Here is a 20,342-nt window from a genome sequence, read left to right on the forward strand (position 1 = left end):
CAATGGCCTATTTCGCCGTGCTTTAGTTTTCATCTTTTCATCTACTATTATTAATTAAGGCATATATGACTATTGCGAAACATACCTGTTTTTATAACTCTGTATATTGTATATAGTGCTGCAACTCAGACTGACTCTATGAGACTCGCTAGATTATAAGTTTTCGAGATATTGATGTTTTAGTAAAATATATCCAGCATTCGCTTACGATAAATCATTTCATTTCGAAACTTTTCTGGGTTATGTTTTTGTTTTTTTCTTGGGTTATGTACTTCCCGGTTTCTAGAACCATGTATAGGGCCACAAATTTGAACTGAAATTGCGAAGGCTCTCAAAATTTCTAGTTTCATAGATATGGATGTATCTCTAAAAGTTTTCCAATATTTCAATTTATACATCAAATTATTCCGAGTTTGGCTGAAATAATGAGCTTCCCAAGCCTTCCAGTTTTCGCGTTATGGATATTTTTGCGACCCTTGCGATCAGTAAGGCTATTGCAGTCGGGTACTAACTTTTTCCCCTGAAAATTTTTTTTTTCATAGTATGTTGATCTTAGTAGGAATGGTGTATTCTCATGCTCATATTCTTAGAATTTTAAATAGTTTTCTTAAATCAACAGTTTCTTTGGTTTGTTTCCTAAGCCTTGATTTTACTTTGAATTAAACCGTTTTTTAGTAAAATTGCGAGTTTCATAATTTTTGAACATACAAGTCTGATTTTAAAAAGTGTTTATTTTTTGTTTCTTTTTTCCTTTTTTAAAATAAATTAAACGTTTTCAGCTAAAGTTATATCCGATTAGTCAATTTATATTGGGTAGTTTTATGGGCAAAATATGTTCTTATGCTTTTTTATGCGTGTCAATACGGATAAGTCATAAAAATTTTTAAAATTTAGTAGCTTGAAATTTTTCTGGACACTAGTTTTGTGTTCGGCTGAACAGGGTTCGACCCAGTTTTGTTCGGCTTAATTGCCCTTCGGTAATTTATTCCAAATACTTTTTAAGACTGTCTATGAAAGATGAGCTGTCTATGAAAGAAAATCCAAGATCCATCCCTGCAAGTGTTTTTCAAGATGGGATCAGTGTTTTACTCTGTCATGTTCAAATGTACGGTTAATTATTCGAAGCAGGTGGCTTATTGTCTCAAAACCGAAAATTTTTGTAACAAATACAATGCTGATTTAAATTATCCGGACAAAAAATATAAAACTTGGAATTTCAAACGCGTTTTTTCTCTAATTAGGTTGAGTTTAGGTGGATGAATACAAAGTGCTTAAAATTTCAGCAGAATTATTATGGCGCAATTTGTTTTGCGAAATTCGGGCCAAAAACAATCACCCGAAAACACATTTTTTGGCTTTTTCAATTACTAAAAAAGGGTGCTATATTTGAGTAAAAATGACTTGTTTTGGCGATTATACCCTTCGTTATTATAACCTAGATTAAACGTTGTTTGGCTAAATCAAAAAATTTTCGATCGGATTTTGGCGAGTTCATAAACTCAGCTGTCGCTTGTTCGCTCATCTGTCTGAGAACTAATCTTTCAGATACGTCTAATCATTGCTGCTGAGTTTTGAAAAAAAGTTGGTGTTTTTAAAGCACAGATTGCAACTTTGGATAGTTTTAAGTTTTTCAGATAGGTGTAAAATGGCAAAGAGTAAGTACAAGAAGAAAAAATCGACGAAGAACGACGAGCCTGAGAAATCACGTGATCTGGATACTTCAGAGAAGACAATGACATACAAGACAAGTGGCTAGTTGAGAGTTCAATTAATTTCTAGATTGCATTATATTAAATAGAACCACGTTGCCAGGTGATGTTGAGTCTTTTTGCTGGCAGAAGAGATTTATCTACTTTTAGATAATGTTTTCCAGATCAACTTTTTGCAAAAGCCGTTTTTGATAAATTGGCTTAGCTTTTTCTTCACTTAAGTCTAGCTTGAAACTTTGATCCAAAGTTATTTTTACTAGCTGGATTCGGCCTCGAACCAAAAAAAAAACAAAATATTTTTCGCAGTTTGGTGTATACGAAGTTTATTGCAGAATCATCATTAGTGGTTATACCAAACATTGTCAGTTCGAGTTTTTATATTGATGAAGCAGTATTTTGATCGTTGTTTTTTCCACCTTGAATCGTAGGCGTATCCATTGGGTTCTTGGAAAATGCAAACAAATCGGTTAAGTTCGATGTGTTTTCTTGTTTGATTTAATATCCAGTTCCAGATTTCCGTTTGCAGATAGTGTCTAGTTGTTTTCGCGGCAATTTCATTGAACGTGATAAATTAGTCTTATCCGCATGTTTGATAGATTTTTTTTACTCAGAGGACTTAATGTCGGACGAAACAATCATAGAAAAATCTCGATCTAAAAAAAATACCAAAATGATAAATAAATAAGTTTAAAAAAATTGGCTCTTTCATTTTTCCCCCACCTGCAAATTTTTACAAGTATGTTTGTTGACCACAATGTCAGATTGTTTTAAAATTTTACATAAAGACTAATTAAGCCACAATAAACTTATTTGGTCTTGATAATCAACCTCGTAAACCACTCGCTACACTTGAAATTGAAGCTCATGTGATGTGGGAAAAGAAAAAAGAGCCAAAAAGTTATAATATAAAATTAATTCCCAAAACTTTGTCAGCCCCGGTCCATCAAATTGATTTTCTGAGCTTTTCGGCTTTTATCTTAGATGGGTAACGTGTAAGTCCGACTTGTTTGAGCGCGGCAAATTAACGAATGTGCTTACGCGTTTATATCTTTTCAAATTGGTCCCAAAAGTTCTTAAACACTTTTCAATAATAATATTCTACAGCGCGAGGCTACAATTTGTCGCAAGAGACGGTTGGTCGCAAGCGACTATTCGCAGCGTTTTTAAATGGCATTTCGCACCAAGCGTCATTTTGTAGCTAGCGACAATTAGCAGCACGATTAATTGCTAATTGGTGGATTAAAAATGATGTGAATTGAGCAAAATGTTTTGCGGTGTTTTGGAGGGAAATAACATTCAACGAGCGATCGAAATTTTCAACTTAGCACTAGTTTTGAATTGAATACCAAATTGAAATGAATTAGAAAGAGTAGTTAAACGTTAGGAGCATCTAAAACTCCTTTATTTCAGTTCATTAGTTTCATTTTCTTCTGGCAAATCATTACACTTACTGATCCCAATATGCGCTTAAATTTTGTCTTGAGTGAGCGAGGAAAACAGCATCTTGTCCACGATGGAGAATTTTTGAATCTAAACCGCCACAACAAAATAACTGATAAATCCAGCTGGCTATGTGTGAAGAGGCCGTGTAATGCGTCTGTTGCCACCATCGCAGATGAATTAGTCAGCTCGTCTGGAATACATGGTCACGAAAATATTCCATGCGAGGAAGAAGTAAAAAGTTAGTAAATAGCTCAAAATTTTTGACACGTGCGCGAACTTAACTTTCACAATTAAGAATTTTTCTAGTTTTAATTTGTTTTAAAGCGTTAAATTAGCACTACTGCAAGGCGTGCTTTTCTGTTGGGGAAACTGACCACACCCAGTTGAAAAAAAAAGTATAATCTCTCAAACATGCTAGTTTTTTAAAGACCAGGGGTGTTTTTTTTTGGGGGGGGGGGGGGGGTCAAACATTTTTTCTTCGCCTGTTATTAAGTTTCAGGGTTAAACTTGCGATCAAACCAAAGGGAAAAAGAACATTGGAGCCTCCCGGTATCATTGACGTGGAAAACGCTGGGGACATGCCTCGAAACTGTTGTTAGTTTTTTTAAGTACAAGTCCCTCGCCAGAAATGTTCAGCGACAACGAGCAACTAATTCCGCCCTCCCCACTCAATTAAAGAGATTGCCGTGCGTTTGGAGTTGAGCAGGACCCTGAGGGGGGATAATTTCCTCGTTTTTCATTCGGGGTTGGATGAAAAAGACCGAATGTTAATATTTGCCACCGACGAGAACTTAGAAACTTCGGAAAGAAACAGTCTGGCATGCAGATGGGACATTAAAGCATTTCCCGCGTTGTTTAATTAAATTTTTACAATCCATACGGCGGTTAACGATCAATCTGTTCCATTAGTTTTCTTTCTTCTCCAAAACAAAAGTGAAGAACATTACATTCGGGCCTTCAGACAGTTGAAAAAATGAACCAAGGACTTGTGGTAGATTTTAAGAAGGCTTCAATTAACGCTTTTCAGGAAGTATTCAATGAAGTAACTATAAAAGGATGATTTTTTCAGTTGACTCAAGACAATTGGCGCAAAGTTTAAGAGATTGGATTAGCACCAGTGTATCGAGAAGATGAAAAAACACGCATGCTTCTAAAGTCATTCGTTGCTTTGGCACTGATACCTGAGCTCGACTTTAAAATCGGCATGACTGCTTTGTGCTCTGAAATTTCCGACCAAAATGGCGAGTCCGCTTGATTTGATCGCGTCGATTATTTTGAATCAACTTGGGTTGGAATTATCCTCCGAGGATGCAAAGGGGTCGGGCAATTTCCTATTTCACTCTGAAACCAGTTGGAAAACGCAAAAAATGGAAGACAGAAAACCAACAATACGGTAGAGGAATAGCATATGGCCTTCCAGATTGGGATGGGGTGTGCTCACCCCTCCATTCGCAAACTTATCCACTTCCTGAGAAAAGAACTGAGTCTGTCGGAGAACAAATTCCTGAGTCTGTCGGAGAACAAATTGGCGAAATAGTTGCTAGAGGAAGTGCCGCCAAGGTGGCAAAAAAGTCAAGCCAGATCAGTTGAACTCCTTAAACATCATAGTAACAATAATATTCTCAATCAACTTGAAGGCCTCTCTTTCAATTTTGATTTTAAGTTTTTTAGTTTAACCCTTCGTTCTATTTTCTTTTGATCTGGTCAAAGCTTTTACCGCTACTAATTGTCGCTTGCTACGAGTCGTCGCGCGCTGCGAATTGTCGCTTTTTACAAATGCTACGAATGGTCGCTTGCGACGAATTGTCGCCATGCCATTTTAGAGTATTTGTGTTTCGAGCTTTCGAAGAACTTTTGATATTCGTTCTTGATGATTTTTCTTTTTCTTTGGACAATGATCGATTTATGAACTAACCACGTCGGACGTATTTTTTCTATCATGTGCAAGGTGTTAAGCTTCACCTGTTTTTTTGTCATTTTATGGGGGATATACAGAATGTCATTTTTAACATAGTGGAATAATTGGCGCGCGATTTAGTTCCTGTTGTTAATGTGTAAGCGGTGGTTTTATCCAGCTCAGAAACCATTCCAAATTGATTTCAGGCTAAATATTTAGTCTCATTGATAACAATATCAGATGCTAATTTTTGATGTCGATTTTGTGTCAAGTTATCTAAGTGAATGTTTTCGGATTTTCCTTCTCTTGCTGCTTTTTAGGGCTAGCCTGTATTTTGTCTTTTTCACTGGTGTTTGCAGCTTTGTCTCTGCGCTGAAATTTGGAATTATTGCTGAATCAGAAATCAAAGTGCAACATTCAAGGATCAGCTGAAGATCAAAATAGGAGGTTTTTTTAAGCTGAACTAAGCTATGACTTACTTGCAGATCAGAAGCCTTTTTAAACCCGCAATGACCACATGATTCTTAAACTAGCATCACTGCCACTACGTTACGGCACAATAATTAATTGCGTCTAGACTTGTACTGCGATGCTTTGACATGACATGCCTGCCGAACTTATGAAAACTTTCACTGAATTGATTTTGATTGTTTTTTTTTTGTTTTTAATCTTTCAAAGCATCTGGATGCTGTAACGGCTTAGTTTTGTTGTTTATTCGTGTGGTTCAGGAAGAGCTCCGAGACAGCAGCCGGACCTGGACGAGGAGCAGGAGCACGAGATAGAGAAGGCGTTCAGTGGGAAGTTCTTCGACGGCAAGAAGTCCCTGGATGCGACTGTGCTGCTGAGTGCGATGGACGAGACGGGAGGGGTGACGGAGAGAAATGCAAACAGACCAAACAGACTCACTGGACATCGCTTCGACACGGATGTGTTGCAGAAGCCGAACAATGTGTAAGATAGCTGCTCATTTTGTACATGTATAATGATGGATAATGCACTAAAAAAAATAGTCATTGTATAGCCTTGCGTACGAATTTAGGTAAGAAGATAAGGTAACATTCGATCATGTTCGATAAGGAGTGACCAACTGAAAAGATATTGCTCTTGTTGCTTTTTCTTTAAATATTGGCCCATTCAGTTCGATTGGTGAGTTAATGTATTTAGGACTAGTGAAAATTGAACCATTTTAGTTTAGTGAATTAACTTGATTGGCGACTTTTCAAAAGTTACAACTCTGATTTTTTAAGCCCCCCAAAGGGGCCTGTTTTATAACAAAAATAGTTTCGCAAAAGTGTTTCCTTTAAGGAAAACAGGCTTTTTCAGCTGTTTTTGTTTAAATAGGATTTTGGTTGAATAAATGATGGGGCTTATTTGACCGTTTGAAAGAAGTAGTCAGAAGGGGTTCAAAAGAAAGTTTAAGATAAGAAATGAATTTTGCGACCACAAAAAGTGAGCACTTCATTGGATGCGACATGAAACAGCTGTAAGGGAAGATTGCAGCGCTGTGTTGATTGTAGCTTTGTGAAGAAAACGGCCGAGCAGCGGTTCGACGCTTTCGTGGCTGACAAGTGCGAGAGGTACACACAGTTCTTCGGAATAATCAACCTCGTGTTCATTGTTTACGGAGTGTATGTGTTCTGCTTTGTCACCTTCTTCGAGGGGTCACAGAACTACGCCTTCATCACTGTTGAACAGACTGAGGTGCTGCTGAATAGACTCATTTGGGTGATCAGATTAACATGTTGCCTGCTAGTTCTCACTATCGTAACCCTCAAAGCATACTTCAAAAAACCAGAGCGTAAGTGCTCTAGTGTAGCGGTCACTTAAATACAATCATGAAACCAATCGAGGTGTAGAAAAAAAATTATTTAAAAAATCGATTATAATGGGTTTCTATTTTTAAGCAATAAAATCTCTATATAATCGATCATAATCGATTGTTTTTTAAAGAAAATGAAACCTGTTTTTCTAACAAAAAAAAACATTTTTATTTGATTATTGTCGCAATTTTTTTTCGATTAACGTTTCAGTATCTGTTACCAATATCAGTGTGACAAGAATTTTTTCTGTAGCAAGAAAAAGAGTTTTTTTCCAAGTTTGTGCACAGTGGATTCTGTGAAAAGAATATTTTGAAACATTTTGAAAACTAACACATTGTAAACTAACGAATTTTTCCAGGGAGAGAAGTTTGGCTGTGTGTCTATAAATTATAGAGTGAAGAACCTCTTCACTCAACATTTTACTGACTTAGAGTGTGTGTGTGTGTGTGTGTGTGTGTTTGTAGAGGCCCATAAGGACGTTCTGTTCTCGAGAACTGATCCCAGGAATCTGGAGTTGACGAGGGAGTGGGAAAAGAACGAGGCGAACAAGTTCATGTATGTGGTCATGCAACTCATAGTGTTTCTCATGGCTGTCATCTCCTTCATATACGCCCACTGCACCCAACTCATCACGGTCGGACTGCCGGCAACAGACCCCAACAGTCTATATGTTAGTTGCATTAGATAAAGCATTATTCAATTTCGAACCAATTGTAAATACAGAAAAGAGAATGCTTCACTTTTCATCTCATGATTGATATGTTATTAAAGCTACCAAAAAAATTTGGCTACAAAATACTGAAAACTGAAACTAGCAACAATCATTTCAAATCAATTTTTTATACTTCACTTTAGCCAAATCTCGAAAATACGTGCTCAGCTCCCGTGTTGACCAAAAGCCGAAATTCATGCCTTTCTTTCAGGAATATTAGGATTTCTGAGTTCGTCTTTTTAAAAGTCGATAAACGTAGTTCAGACTCATTTATAGGTCGTGAACGTTTTTTTTTTCAGAAAAATTATTAAAACTTGTTCAGGCTCTAATTTACTTTTTCGCGGTTTGACTTTTTTTTCAAGTTCACTTCATTTCCTTTGTTAAAAGGAAGGAAAACTCCTTCACCGAGCAGCGAAAGTGTAAAGGTAACGGAAAACGTGGCCGACTCCTAATTTCGAAAATGGATTTTAACTAACAGATTTCCCATCGAAATGAAAATTTTACCTATTGATCCAGTTTTTTCATCTATTTTTTTCTCCGAAATTCGAAAGTTTAGGTTATTCAAACATTTGAAAAAAATCAGAAGACAATATTTTTATCCATAGTTAAGTCTTTTTGTTACTAGCGAACTTTAGTGAGCGTTTGTGTTATACCACGAATTTTCTTTTTTTTTCTAGCCGAAGTCGCAAATATTGATGCCCATTTTAGGGCTTCTACGGCTTTTTGATAGCGTGTGCTTTGACATTCGAATTGTACTAAGTGAACACAGATGATACATTTTAAATTCATCAAATGAACCGAGAAAAGCTATTTGTTTCAAACAACATAACAATCATAAAAACTGGATTTCAGAAGTTTTCTAACTCAATACATCTCACAATTTTTTCAAGTCCATAATGATGCTTTTAGTTGGTTATATTGCAAATTACTACTTGCGAAGTTGTGTCTATTTGTAATTGGTTCCACTTTTGCTGCATCGCATCGACAATTCTTTTTAGCATATGCAGCTGCTGTATTTGTTATTCTTTTTTTTCCGGTTTTCAAGCGTTGGTGGCCGAGAGGGCAACTCGCAATTAAAAAAGCTCATTTGGTGGCTTTTTTGCTGCATAACGTTGGCAATTTACTAGCATTGTTCTAATTGGTTTATTCCGGCCTAGTTTTAGGCTATTGGCAAGGGGCCATGGCGGCGCATATGCGAGTTGAGACTCGTAATGTCCTGGTTGAATTTATGATTCCCGCACATAGCAAAATTTTTTTTCTTTTTACTTACCTTATTAACCTTTTAAGGACAAAGCGGCTATCTTTTTTTTGTAAGAAAATTTGTAAAACTATCATTTTTTTGTGTTTTGGAAAATTGATTTCAGGAAATTCACTAAAAATACTGGCCTTAAAAAGTGTTTCTAGTTTTCAAAAAATCTTTGAGATAAGCTGTAGAATTTTCCAAATTCCAAAAAAAATTAGGCTCTCGACTTCATAAAAATAGCATCTAATATAATATCTTTAGCTGTTGACTCTTCCTGGACTCACCGTTCTCCTTTTAGTCACAAAATTGGTTCAGAAAATGTGATAATTGGTAGTTTTTTACGCCTGCGATTAGCAAGCGTTATCAAACCGGAATATATACTTTATTGGGTTAACAACTAGTTTAACAGAATCACTTGAATCATTTTACTTTTGGTTCATATGAAATCAAAAGTCATATGTTAGCTTGCGAATGTGGTGAAGAGTTAATGCATCTTCCAATAAAGACGAATGTCATTTGTTCGAATCCTGCCAGGATCTGTTTTTTTTTGTAAGCGGAAAATTGTCCGCGCATCAAAAACTTATGTCGGACTTCTGTTTGCCGCCTTTTTTTAGTCAGCTTAGTTGCCGCAGCACCGAATTTGCTTAGAAATTGTGAATTTTTCTAACTCAAATTAAAAACTTAATAAAAACATTTCAGTGTATTCTGGTGTGTGGCAAATAATTTAGTTCCAATAATTTTTGCCAATTTTTTTTTGTGTTTCCATGCTTTTCATTAAAATTGGAATTTGTTATTTTTTTAATTTTAAATTTAAGGAGTATTCTGGGGATTTGGCGCTGTGGTTACAGCCAAATGCTTTAGACGACAAATCCCAGAAGTTCCATTCCATTCGGGACCTGTTTTTTGGAAACTACAAGTTTTCGAATATTTTATACTTTCGTGTCTGCTAATTTTTGTCGGCTTAGGTCCGCAGAATGGTTCAGTTTCTTTTCAGCATTTTGAAAGATTTTTAAAAATTTTATTATGGTGCAGGTAATTTTGATCCGGAAATGTTTCTCCTTTTTGCAATGCTAATAACTTTTTTGACAAAAAAAATGATTTTTGAGTTGTCTTTTCATTTGCTGGTAATCACAGTCATTCATTTTTTATCGCAAATGACGCGAAGCTTCGCCTCTGTGTAACAGATCAGAGCGGTCAGTTAGTATTTGTTTAGTCAACATTTTTCACTCGATCGTCTTCGTCAAATCTGCATATCCTATTTTCGTAGTTGGCATGTTAAAATTTTGAAAGTGATCGGAATACACAATGACGAAAGTCTCCTGCAACCCGTACTATATCTTAGCTTTGTTGTTTGTCGGAATTTAGTTTTGATTGACGTGACTTGCTGGTTCTATTAGTGGACAACTGAAGCTTGAAATTGTTAGTGCAACAGAGGTGTCAACTCAGATGCTTATATCTTCTGGCTAGTCGAATACCTGATTGTGTAGACTGAAGTCTTTTACTTCTGCTTCATATTAAGATCTTGATTTCGCAGTTTAAGTAATATCTGTGTTCAGTAGAGGAAATTCAACCGATTAAATGTTTGCGAGTACACTAAACGCTTCAGTAACGACTTCATATGATTAATTCTGGGGGAAAATGTAATATATTTAAAATGTTCAAAATTAATGACCATTGTAATTGTGATGAAGGTATTAGTTGTAGGAAAATGTCACGAATCAATCAATTTAGTGGATGAAACTTTGCAAGGACGTAGGATGGGACCAAGTTAGTCTGGAGCATCAAATAATCGAGAAATCGATGGAGCCATTCACTCGACAAGGATGTATAAGGGGAGAGTTAATTTAATCACATCAGCTGTGAAAGACAATTCACCCAGTCCGCTACTTGGATAGTATATCTAACATCATGCGCAAGAGGGCAGTTTGTAACAATCTGGATACAAAAAAGATGCATGTAGCGAAGTAGTTCCAAAATCAAGTTTATAAGAGCTTAGAGATGCTGCAGAGGACCTAGGTTAATCTCATGAAGGTTGTCGACGGAAAAGGAGGAAAAGACCATCTCTGCCACGTCTATTTGTTCAAATTGAGGATCCGTTATTGATGTCGACAAGATTTTCAATAAATCATAGACTGTCAAAATAAAAAGAATTGAAGCTATATAAAACACTCATTGTTTTCTCCCAATATAGCCGAATATACCGCACATGAAAAATACTCGCAAAGGCAGCGAAGTTGTTAACTCGCGTGCAAATCTAAGTATTTGAATTTTAACACAAGCCGAATTTTTCTAACCTAAGTGGCAAATAAAAGCTCATTTTTTGGTGGCACTTTTGGTAAATTTTTAACCATAGACAATTTAATAGCAACTCTTGCTGCTTTATTGATGGTTAGTGTTAGTTTACTTCCCGGGTTGACAAAAAATGTTAATCATACAATTTTCATAAATGAAGAAAATGCTTATCATACTCTTTTATACAATTTCACTGAGAAAAATTAAGTGTATGAAAATAGCAAAATACGCATTTTTCCATAATATGAAATTGTATGATAAACCTTTTTTTCAAAAATTTTAAATTTTTCTAATGACCAGAAATCGTCAAAATGCAATTAGACCAAAAATGTTTATTGAAAATTTTTAAAACACTTAAAATTTTGTATGAATTTTCTATGATAAGGATTTTTTCCATAGACTTCTTATATGAAACTGTATGATAAGCATTTTTCTTCTATGGACATCAACCCGGGTTCCAAGAGAGCGTACCGCATATGCGCGGATGTGAGACTCCTTATATCCAGGTCGGATGTTTGATTCCGGAACAAATCAGTGTTTAAATTTTCAAGGATTACTTTTTCTTTTCCTCACTTTGTTTTTGCCATTTTCCCGCTTGTACTTGACACAAACGGACAGATGATAACTGAGCTTAAAGACAAACAAGGCTGCTCGTATCAGGGCAAAGCCCTGAATGTTTTGACTGTCCTTTAATTATTCTTGTTTAAGTGTTGTAATTTGAGTCGTGTATGGAGTTGATAAGACCAATTAGCTTGCCTCAATGCAGAAACAATTTTTTAGTGCGGGATGAAGCGCCACGCGTAAATAATTCTGCGGGATAAAGCGCCGCGCGTTACACTGTTTCTGAAGTTTCATATAATGAACTAGCTTATCTTTCGAATTATGAGCTGAAAAAGTTGACTTGGTTGTTTCTGTGATTGAAATTAATTTTTACTTTCCAAACTGCAGAAGAATATTTAATTGAAGATAACAACGAGAGAAGGAGCTTAGATTTTATAATATTAAATCACTTTTAAAAAACATCCGCACAAAACATGTAACCAAGGCAATCGATGGCGTCCCTGTGTGCTATATGGCTGGTCGAAATATCAAATTTCCTTAGATTTTAGGTAACTAACACGAAGAATTTCTTACTGCTCATGTACAAAGTTTCTTAGTTTCTACATGAAATGGGTAACTAGTTGAGGTAAAGTCTTGAAAACTTTTCATGCTCAAACTTTTATTTTGGCGGCTTGATTTTTCAATTATAAGTTTTTGGTTCAGTTCATGTTCATATAATAAAATGAATTTTGTTTGCGCTCTTTGCGAGCAATTGCAAGTGGCGTTTAAAGTGGGGGCTGACTTCAAAAGTGGATTTTTTGCAGATTTTTCAGCAGATTGAAATAGAAATAACTTTTGACCAACTTTTTATAAATGATAGTTCCTTTGTTTACATAGCGAGCTTGCGGTCGTTAGTGTATTTTAGTACGAACTTTTTTTCGCACCTAACTCACAAATAAAAGTGTTCATTCAAAGTGTTCACTTATTTGGTGGCACTTTCGCTATAATCACGATCTGTAGCATTCGAAATTTCGTATCATATGTTCTCTGCTTTTTTTCTGGCTAGTGTTTGTGATTTTTTAAGCGTCCGAGGTTGAGTGACTAGTGTGGGAAACTCATAATCTCTAGGTTGTTGATCGAATACGAGACTTAGCCGAATTGTTTAGGCTTATTTCTACTTTTAATTTTAGCACTTTATAGAGCTGCTTTTTGTCGTGTTCTCGCTGGTGTTTGCAAAGCACAGCTTTTCCTCTGTGAGAAGTTTTTTCCAAATTGATTTACCTCGAATGAAACTATTGTTTGATGCTTATGTTAAGATAAATTTTGAGTTTTTGTTTTACATGGTTAATGGAACTCATTCGGCGGATTAAGAACTTGTTACTTTAACTTCGTGTTTTTCGCAAATTTTTGTTGTCATTTAAGCAAAATTCGTATTTAAAGCCGCTTAGTTTTTTTGCAGGGTGAGCTCTACGGGAATCTGAAAGCGCAATACGTGTATGAGTGGGATGCGGGGCCGAAGCCATCCAGAACATTTCCAGGGAACGAGAATGTGTTTTTGAGACCTGACTACCCGCCACCCGACGGATTCAGCGAGCAGCAATGCATGCACCAACCGGTCGACTCTGGTGGAATTGTGAGTTATTCCCATGCAATCAATCACACAAAAATTTTAAAAATTTGATTAAAATCCAATTTACAGATTTTTACACATCAGTTATTTCTCTGTTATATATCTGTAAGTTTTGGGCGACGTGCTTGCTTAAGACTTGAAGTCTGCGTTGATTACAGTCTATGCAGATAACTTATCAGTTAGTTGAGCTATTTAGGGTTTTTATAGTACAGCTTCACTTCATATATCTTAGTTATTCTGTGCCGCAAACTGGCATCCTTGGAGGCATGGAATAACTGATGCCATGTGATGGTTAAATTAGCACTCTAATTTGGTTGCTTTTTTTCAGAATCAAGCTCAAATTTTTTGCGCTCAATTTTGAATTTAGTGGTTTGACTTCTGATATCTTTTTTTCCGACATTTGAAGAAAAAGATGGAATATTTTTGCTCGGGTGGATTGATTTTATCCAGACAAGTTTTTTAACTAGCTGAATTTTCCGCAAAATGTTTGTAAATTTATGAAATTTTATAAATTTTCGAAAAGATATCTGAATGACATTTATGTTAAAATCTCAAAATAAATAGCAATTTTCGCCTGCCACTACTAGTTCCTAAATAATAGGGGATTCAAAGATGATTCAAAGACCACTATGGTTAAAAAAATTTATAATTAACGCGCAATATATTTCGTCCTATTACAACTCTCCAAATTGAATTGAAGCAAGCAGTTTACTCTGTTCACTAGCGATCAGCTTAGTGTATTATTATGAACCTTCTTTTTTCCCAACCTAACTCGCTAATAAAACTGTTCATTAAAACTGTTCACTTATTTGGAAGTTTCATTGTAGTATTGGAAATTGCATAGCATCTGTTCTCTGCTTTATTGGTGGCTAGTAATTGGTACCTTTTAAGCTTCCGTGGCTTAGTGGTTAGTTTGTGAGATTCTTAATCTCCAATGCGCGGGTCCGAATTTTTACGAATCGAGGCTTATTTCTAGTTGTTCCGACTTTCGATACGAAAGTAACGGAATATTTGTGCTCGGGGTGGGTTTTTTTTTCTTCAGACAAATTTCTGAAGACTTTTTAACTAGCCAATTTTGACGGAATTTTTTTATATCATTCGAAAGGTATTGTTGTCCTGAGCTCAAATTTGAAAAGATATTTTACCTGTGATCATTTTTCGTAAAGTTACGGGGGTTTAAAGATTGCCATTTTGGCCAATTTGGGACAATTAACGCGCGATATATTTCGCGCTATTAACGCGTAAGCGGAGATTTAATCCGTCTTATAAATCGTTCCAAATTGGTTAAAAGAAGCTTATTTGCCATAGTTGGTTTGTTACAAGGAGCGAAATCTATCCTTTTGTTCTTTATATGGCGTGTGGGGGGATGATTTTCAATTAAAAAAATTTCACATTTCAGAAAAAAAATTTCTTTTGTTTTATTTTATTGAATTTTTTAATGTTATTACTGCTCCATAAACCTTAAAAGGCAGTCGGAACATTCAGGGCTTTGCCCTGATACGAGCAGTCTTGTTTGTATTATTGCACTTTATAGTCCTGCTTTTTGTCGTGTTCGCGCTAGTGTATGTGGAGCTAGTATTCTCAAAATACTTTTATGAAAAAAGTGATAATCTTAAAGGTTTTTGAGTTCGAAGAGCTTCAAGCTATATATAGCTCGATAGTAAAATAGTGGAATATCATTATATTAGAGGCATCTTACACAATGGTAAGGCGTTCAATTTAAGAGCGTCCGATTGTGTGATTGATCCCCTGCCATTGTAATGTTAGTGTGTGAGGATGAACTCTAACTTGACCAATAGCTTCAGTTCTACCGCAGCCTGATCGGTTCCTGATGAGAAGGAATAGCCTAATCGTTTTTTTTTGCGCGGTAGATTCAACTTGCAACCTTTTAGCCTATCATCAACGATTGTCACGAGTATCAGAAATCAATAACTGCTGCTGGAGATAAAGCAGGTCTCACTCTGTTCATAACATTCCAACTTGTCTATCGTTGCTTATGAATTATTCTCTATATATTCATTTTTTAGATCAATTTTGTGTTCTATTCGGATTCGTGAGTGACTAAGGTGTTCTTTTGTTTGACAGTCGACCATGGCAAAAGTGGCTACCTGGACACTGTGCAGTATGAGTTGAAGTGCTGTGGTCTCAATTCCACATCTGACTGGAAAATGAGCATATGGTACGACAGGAGAGCCAGACAGGTGAAGGCGCAACACAGTGTGTGGCTAGACTCTTTGCCAGCAGCCACCGGCTCGCTAGTCAACATGGCCGCCAGGAATGTCCCCATGACCTGCTGCAGAGAACTCAATGACCAGCCTGGCATGTCCACTGCCGATGACTTCTGTTAGTCAATAGTAATTGCAAAGTTTGAAAAGCACGATTTTATACGAATAACAATTTAAAAACGTTCATGTTCTTGATTTATTTTCAAGTTTTTTTAACATTTTTTCTCTAAATTAAAGAACAAAATACGCTCTGCAAAATGTAAAATGGTGCGAAAAAATGGACTTTCAATTTGAACATTGGCAGCGGAAAAAATCTTGATCCAATTTTCTCTAATTGTTAGTTTTATGGCAAAGCGTTAGTTTTATGGCAAAGCGTCAATCAAGCTTTGAGTTCATATAAGCTTTTTAATCATGAACAAGCAGTTTTATCCCTTATTTCTTGTTAAAATGTTATCCGGCTCAAAAATATTCAGTTAAACACTTTTTAATTAACATTTTTCCCTGTCTGTTGGCTATGTTTTGCATGAATAGGTTTTGACTCTCGTGGTGTTTTTCATTTGATGGGCCAAAAATTTGTACTAGCGTTGATTGAGTTCAAACGTTGTAGTGTTTTGTGTAGTGTATCTGATAGAGATGCCGTGTAATCGGAAGAAGATGTTTCTGGTGATGGACGAGGCCTACCGCAACCTCGAGTACAATTGCACCCCCTACGCGCGGCCGTGCTGGCCACTCATCAAACAGGTGGGTGATCCCACTTCTTTTGCATGTAATACGGTGGTAGTCGACACCAGTCACTAATAGAACAAAAAAATCATTACTAGCTCGGTGCTAAAAACACAATAAGAACCAGTGGCGGATCTAGGATTTTCTCGGTTACATATCAATATTTAGACAACCGCGTATTCAGACTGGTCAGTATTTAGACAAATACTGTTTAAACCAATCAGAATCGAGACAAAGAAGAAATTAATAAATAATTATTATTTATTTTGGATTATTTGTCTTTTCTCGATTCTGATTGGTTCATACAGTATTTGTCTAAATACTGACGAGTATGAATACGCGGCTGTCTAAATACTGGCTGCACTCCGATTTTCTCGAGGGGGGCGGAGTTTCAAAAAATTTTGACTCTCCTAGGAAAGCTTTTGGCTCTCCTAAAGTACTTAAAAGATGCTGTTTTGGCCAAACTTTCTGCACCGCAGACAATTTTTTTTTTGAAAAAACGGGTCAAAAAGTGTTTGGGCACTTCTTGGAAAATTTTGACAAAAAAATCGCGTTTCTTTTAGCGCGCGCTCCTCCTCAAAGTTTGTATATTGGCGCCAAAGGCGCCTTTAGAAAAATTTTAGGGTCCGTCATCAAACATGGGTATCTCAAAAAAGTACAAACCCCCCCCTAAATCCGCCCCTGATATGAAACTTCATTTTTTTGATAGTCGCTTATGGCAGGAATTTTTCATTTGATGTCCATGCGTTTTTCGCCATGCGAGTACATTTTTATATCGAAGTTTCCCAATTATGTTATTGATTTTTTTGGTCAGCAGGTGTACGCCCCCTTTAGCTTCACCCTCCTCGTCCACTCGGGGGTGATCATGATTGTGTCCTTCATATTCATCATCATGTCCCAAATGTTCGTCACTCCCCCAAAAGTGGCCGGTTTCGACCCCGCCAATCCAGTGGTGCGCTACCCCCTAGACAACCACTTCTTCCGCTCATACTCCCCAGTAACTTCTGTCCATACACAGACTGCCTCAGTGCGTAGCTGAAATGGACCAATGAAGACAACAACATCCATGAAACAATTGGAACAATATGAAGAACTTACGTAAAAAATGGTCTGTTTTGTTTGCGTTTGTGCAACAAATCGGGGCCATGTCAATTAGCATACCAGTCGCTAAGCATAGTTCAATTTGTATCAAAAACTTATCGCCCAGCATACCCTAATTGTGATCAAATAGGTGTTACTTAAACGTTTTTGAATCATTTTTTGTTTGATACGTTGATTATCCAACGAAATAGTTGACTCAACTATTTTAGTGATGCTTTGGGTATTTGTGGTGAAAACTAGTTATTGAAACGTTTTATTTTATGTTGCAAGTTAAAGCAAATTTTAGCTGAGTAGAATGAAATTTGAAAAAAGCTCGGGTATGTTTCTATTTTAGAAAATGCTTTTATACTTATTCTCACTCTCTGAAAGAAAGAGTAAGCTTGGTGACCCGCTTTGTGAACTATCAGAGAAATTGTTCCGATAAATAATCTATGTTGAGAATTGAATAAAGTTTCGGCGAAGGTTAAGTAAAATGTAGACAATTTCATAAGTGGACTTAAATGCAATAAAAAATGTTACCAATTCAGAGATTGTGTTCAGTTTGCTTAACAAAAGCTAAGCTTTCTTTTCTGAGCTAAGTTATAAGTTTCAGATGTTGTTAAGATTGAGATGCTTCGCTTTTTTTCTAAAATAGGACTGGCTAAGTTAATAAGTATTGTTCCGACTACTTGAAGCGCTACTGGTCAATGTCTCAGTTCCAAAAATGGTATTTACAAAAGGTATTTTGCGCCCAATTTTATGGAGCATCAGGAATGCTGGTTGAGTGACAAGTGCGATATCATCTTGGTCGTTTTTCCTCTTCAAAAATTCTCAGGGTTCAATTGAAGAAATTACTTAAGTAATGTATTTTGAATTAACTGAGCTGGTTTGCCCAATTTTGGCTACTTATATATCGATTTAGTGACCTACCACTAAACATTTGACAAACCTTGAAGTATGCCAATGCAATGCATGTTCAATTTGGAAATTTCACATTAAAGGCTTAGGTCACCCCAATTTCTCATCAGAAATACTTCAATAAGAACAACGAGTTCGGCGTTTTTTAATTGACTTGAAGTTTTTGCAAAAAATTTAGGATGTTGATGTGCAAAATTTATGACACTAGTCAACTATTAAACAAGTTCGCGTCGAAGTAAAATAACAATTAATGTCATCAGAAATAATTTGTTTTTCCTTCAAATAATTATAAACTATTTTTTATGCATCTCCAGTTTAGTTTGCGACTAAAAACCAATGTAAGATTAAATAATAGAAAAATTTCAATTACGATGTTTAAAATGGGGTTAGAAAACACATAAATTGAATGATGAGAAATATGTTTTTTACTTGAATAAAAGCAAACTGTTGCCAATTTCACTAACCTTTTTTAAAAACGATTTAATTTTGCTGAGTAACAATCTTAAAAACGAGTAGCCGCAAAATTTTTTTAATTTTTGGGCAATCGACTAGTGCCCCGAATTAAATCGAACGGGAAACAAGACTTTTTGAAAATACCAATGATAACACGGAGCAAACTTCGTGAAAATTTCTTTTACCGTGTCGCAGAAATGTCAAACACTCTCGCGAGATCGAATATTTTGGCTGGCTATGATCTTTTTCAAGAACCTGTAATCTTAAAAAAGAATTTGAACCTGTTTCTGGTTGACAAACTACAAACATTTAAATTTTCGATTTATCCAGAATCATGGTTTTTAAGTTTATTTTACTAATTTCGCTATCAATGACTAAAAGCAACTAATCCTCTCCTTGCGGGTTTAACTCAATCTTGTCATGATTATTACTGTGCTTTTTTTTAGACATTTTTGTATGGGACTAATTTTTAATTACGCTGTTGATTTTTGTTTCTCTATTATTGACGTTCAATCTGATGCTTCTAAAATTTTCGAAATCCAGGTTTCTGCTGAAAAATTATTTTCTATTTGACGAATTTTTTTAACCAGATCTAGTATGAGGTACTGTAAAAAGTTTTTTATCTATGGTTTTCTTTGTGGCAAAAGTCGTTAATTGAATGATTTCCTACTTTTATTTCAAACTCAGAGTTGACGTGGAAATAGTTTGCTTTGTTTCCGTGCCTTGTTCACCTGATTTCGGTAAGTCAGTTTTTTCGAACTCAATATGAGTCCGTATTTAATTTTAATTTTTTTTGCATATTTTTGTATCGCTTCTGGAATGAATTTTAGCTTGGACTCTGTCTCAGTGTTTTTATTTCAAAGAGTTGAAATAATTGTTAGTAAAAAAACAAATAAGAAATTGGGTTTACGGTTATCCTTAATTTGTTAGAAACCTCCAATTTTCCTGTCATTTTTGTTCCGACTATGTATATCGGTGGTTTTTTTGTTGTTTTCCACATAAAATCAGGTGCCACAAATAACACAAGCAAAGCTGAGTCTCGCAAGCACTAGCGATAACACAACAAAAAAGCAGCTTCAGAAAGTGAAACAACAAAAAATGAAAGAATTAGACTATTGCACCCGCCCTCTCGACCTCCAACGCTTAAAAATCGGCGAAATCTAGTCACAGAAAACTACATCTTTTTGTACTTGTTCAATAAGAAAGACGAGTATAAAAATAAAAAGCTGACCACCAAGTTCTGAGGAGCAGCGAACGAATGAACGGAACACGTTTTGTTTTGTGTTATAGTGACTTTCATCTCAATATGCGTTAAATAATTTTTAATTCTTGGTTTATGCAACTTACAATCTTGCAGTTTTTTGTCAGGATTTCCTAATGATGTGATAATGGTTTTTACCGAAATGCATTGAACCTTATCCGAATCAGAGTTTTTTCCTCACCCAATTGCAAATAGACACAACTTTGCATGTAATAAATTGAAATATAAACTAAAAGCAGCCATATTTATTTTGCATGTAATACATTAGAAAACAAACAACAACACTATGTATAATTTTTGCATTTCACAAAATTGCAAGATGTATTGAGTTAGAAAATTTTTAAAAATCAGTTTTAATCATTGTAAAATTAAAAAAATTGGTTAATTTGATGAATT

At 35.7% G+C, this 20,342-nt stretch overlaps 1 protein-coding gene across 3 annotated transcripts; it reads left to right on the top strand.

The window, feature by feature from the left end:
- The first annotated feature begins 1,638 nt into the window (after nucleotides 1-1,638).
- Nucleotides 1,639-17,525, top strand: LOC134845640 (uncharacterized). 3 transcript variants are annotated; one of them, XM_063862653.1, is made up of 8 exons: nucleotides 1,639-1,755; nucleotides 5,778-6,000; nucleotides 6,567-6,847; nucleotides 7,334-7,539; nucleotides 13,116-13,289; nucleotides 15,372-15,629; nucleotides 16,131-16,252; nucleotides 17,049-17,525. In XM_063862653.1, exons 2-6 carry the CDS (start codon nucleotides 5,900-5,902, stop codon nucleotides 15,417-15,419), a joined length of 810 nt encoding a protein of 269 aa, XP_063718723.1. In that variant the 5' UTR covers nucleotides 1,639-1,755; nucleotides 5,778-5,899; the 3' UTR covers nucleotides 15,420-15,629; nucleotides 16,131-16,252; nucleotides 17,049-17,525. The 3 variants fall into 3 exon arrangements, with proteins under 3 accessions (XP_063718723.1, XP_063718722.1, XP_063718724.1); XM_063862652.1 differs by having other exon boundaries at nucleotides 17,052-17,525; XM_063862654.1 differs by lacking the exons at nucleotides 13,116-13,289; nucleotides 15,372-15,629; nucleotides 16,131-16,252; nucleotides 17,049-17,525 and adding an exon at nucleotides 10,556-10,928.
- The last annotated feature ends 2,817 nt before the right edge of the window (nucleotides 17,526-20,342 follow it).

Source organism: Symsagittifera roscoffensis, chromosome 5 (assembly GCF_963678635.1).
Source record: "Symsagittifera roscoffensis chromosome 5, txSymRosc1.1, whole genome shotgun sequence".
Taxonomy (NCBI): domain Eukaryota; kingdom Metazoa; phylum Xenacoelomorpha; order Acoela; family Convolutidae; genus Symsagittifera; species Symsagittifera roscoffensis.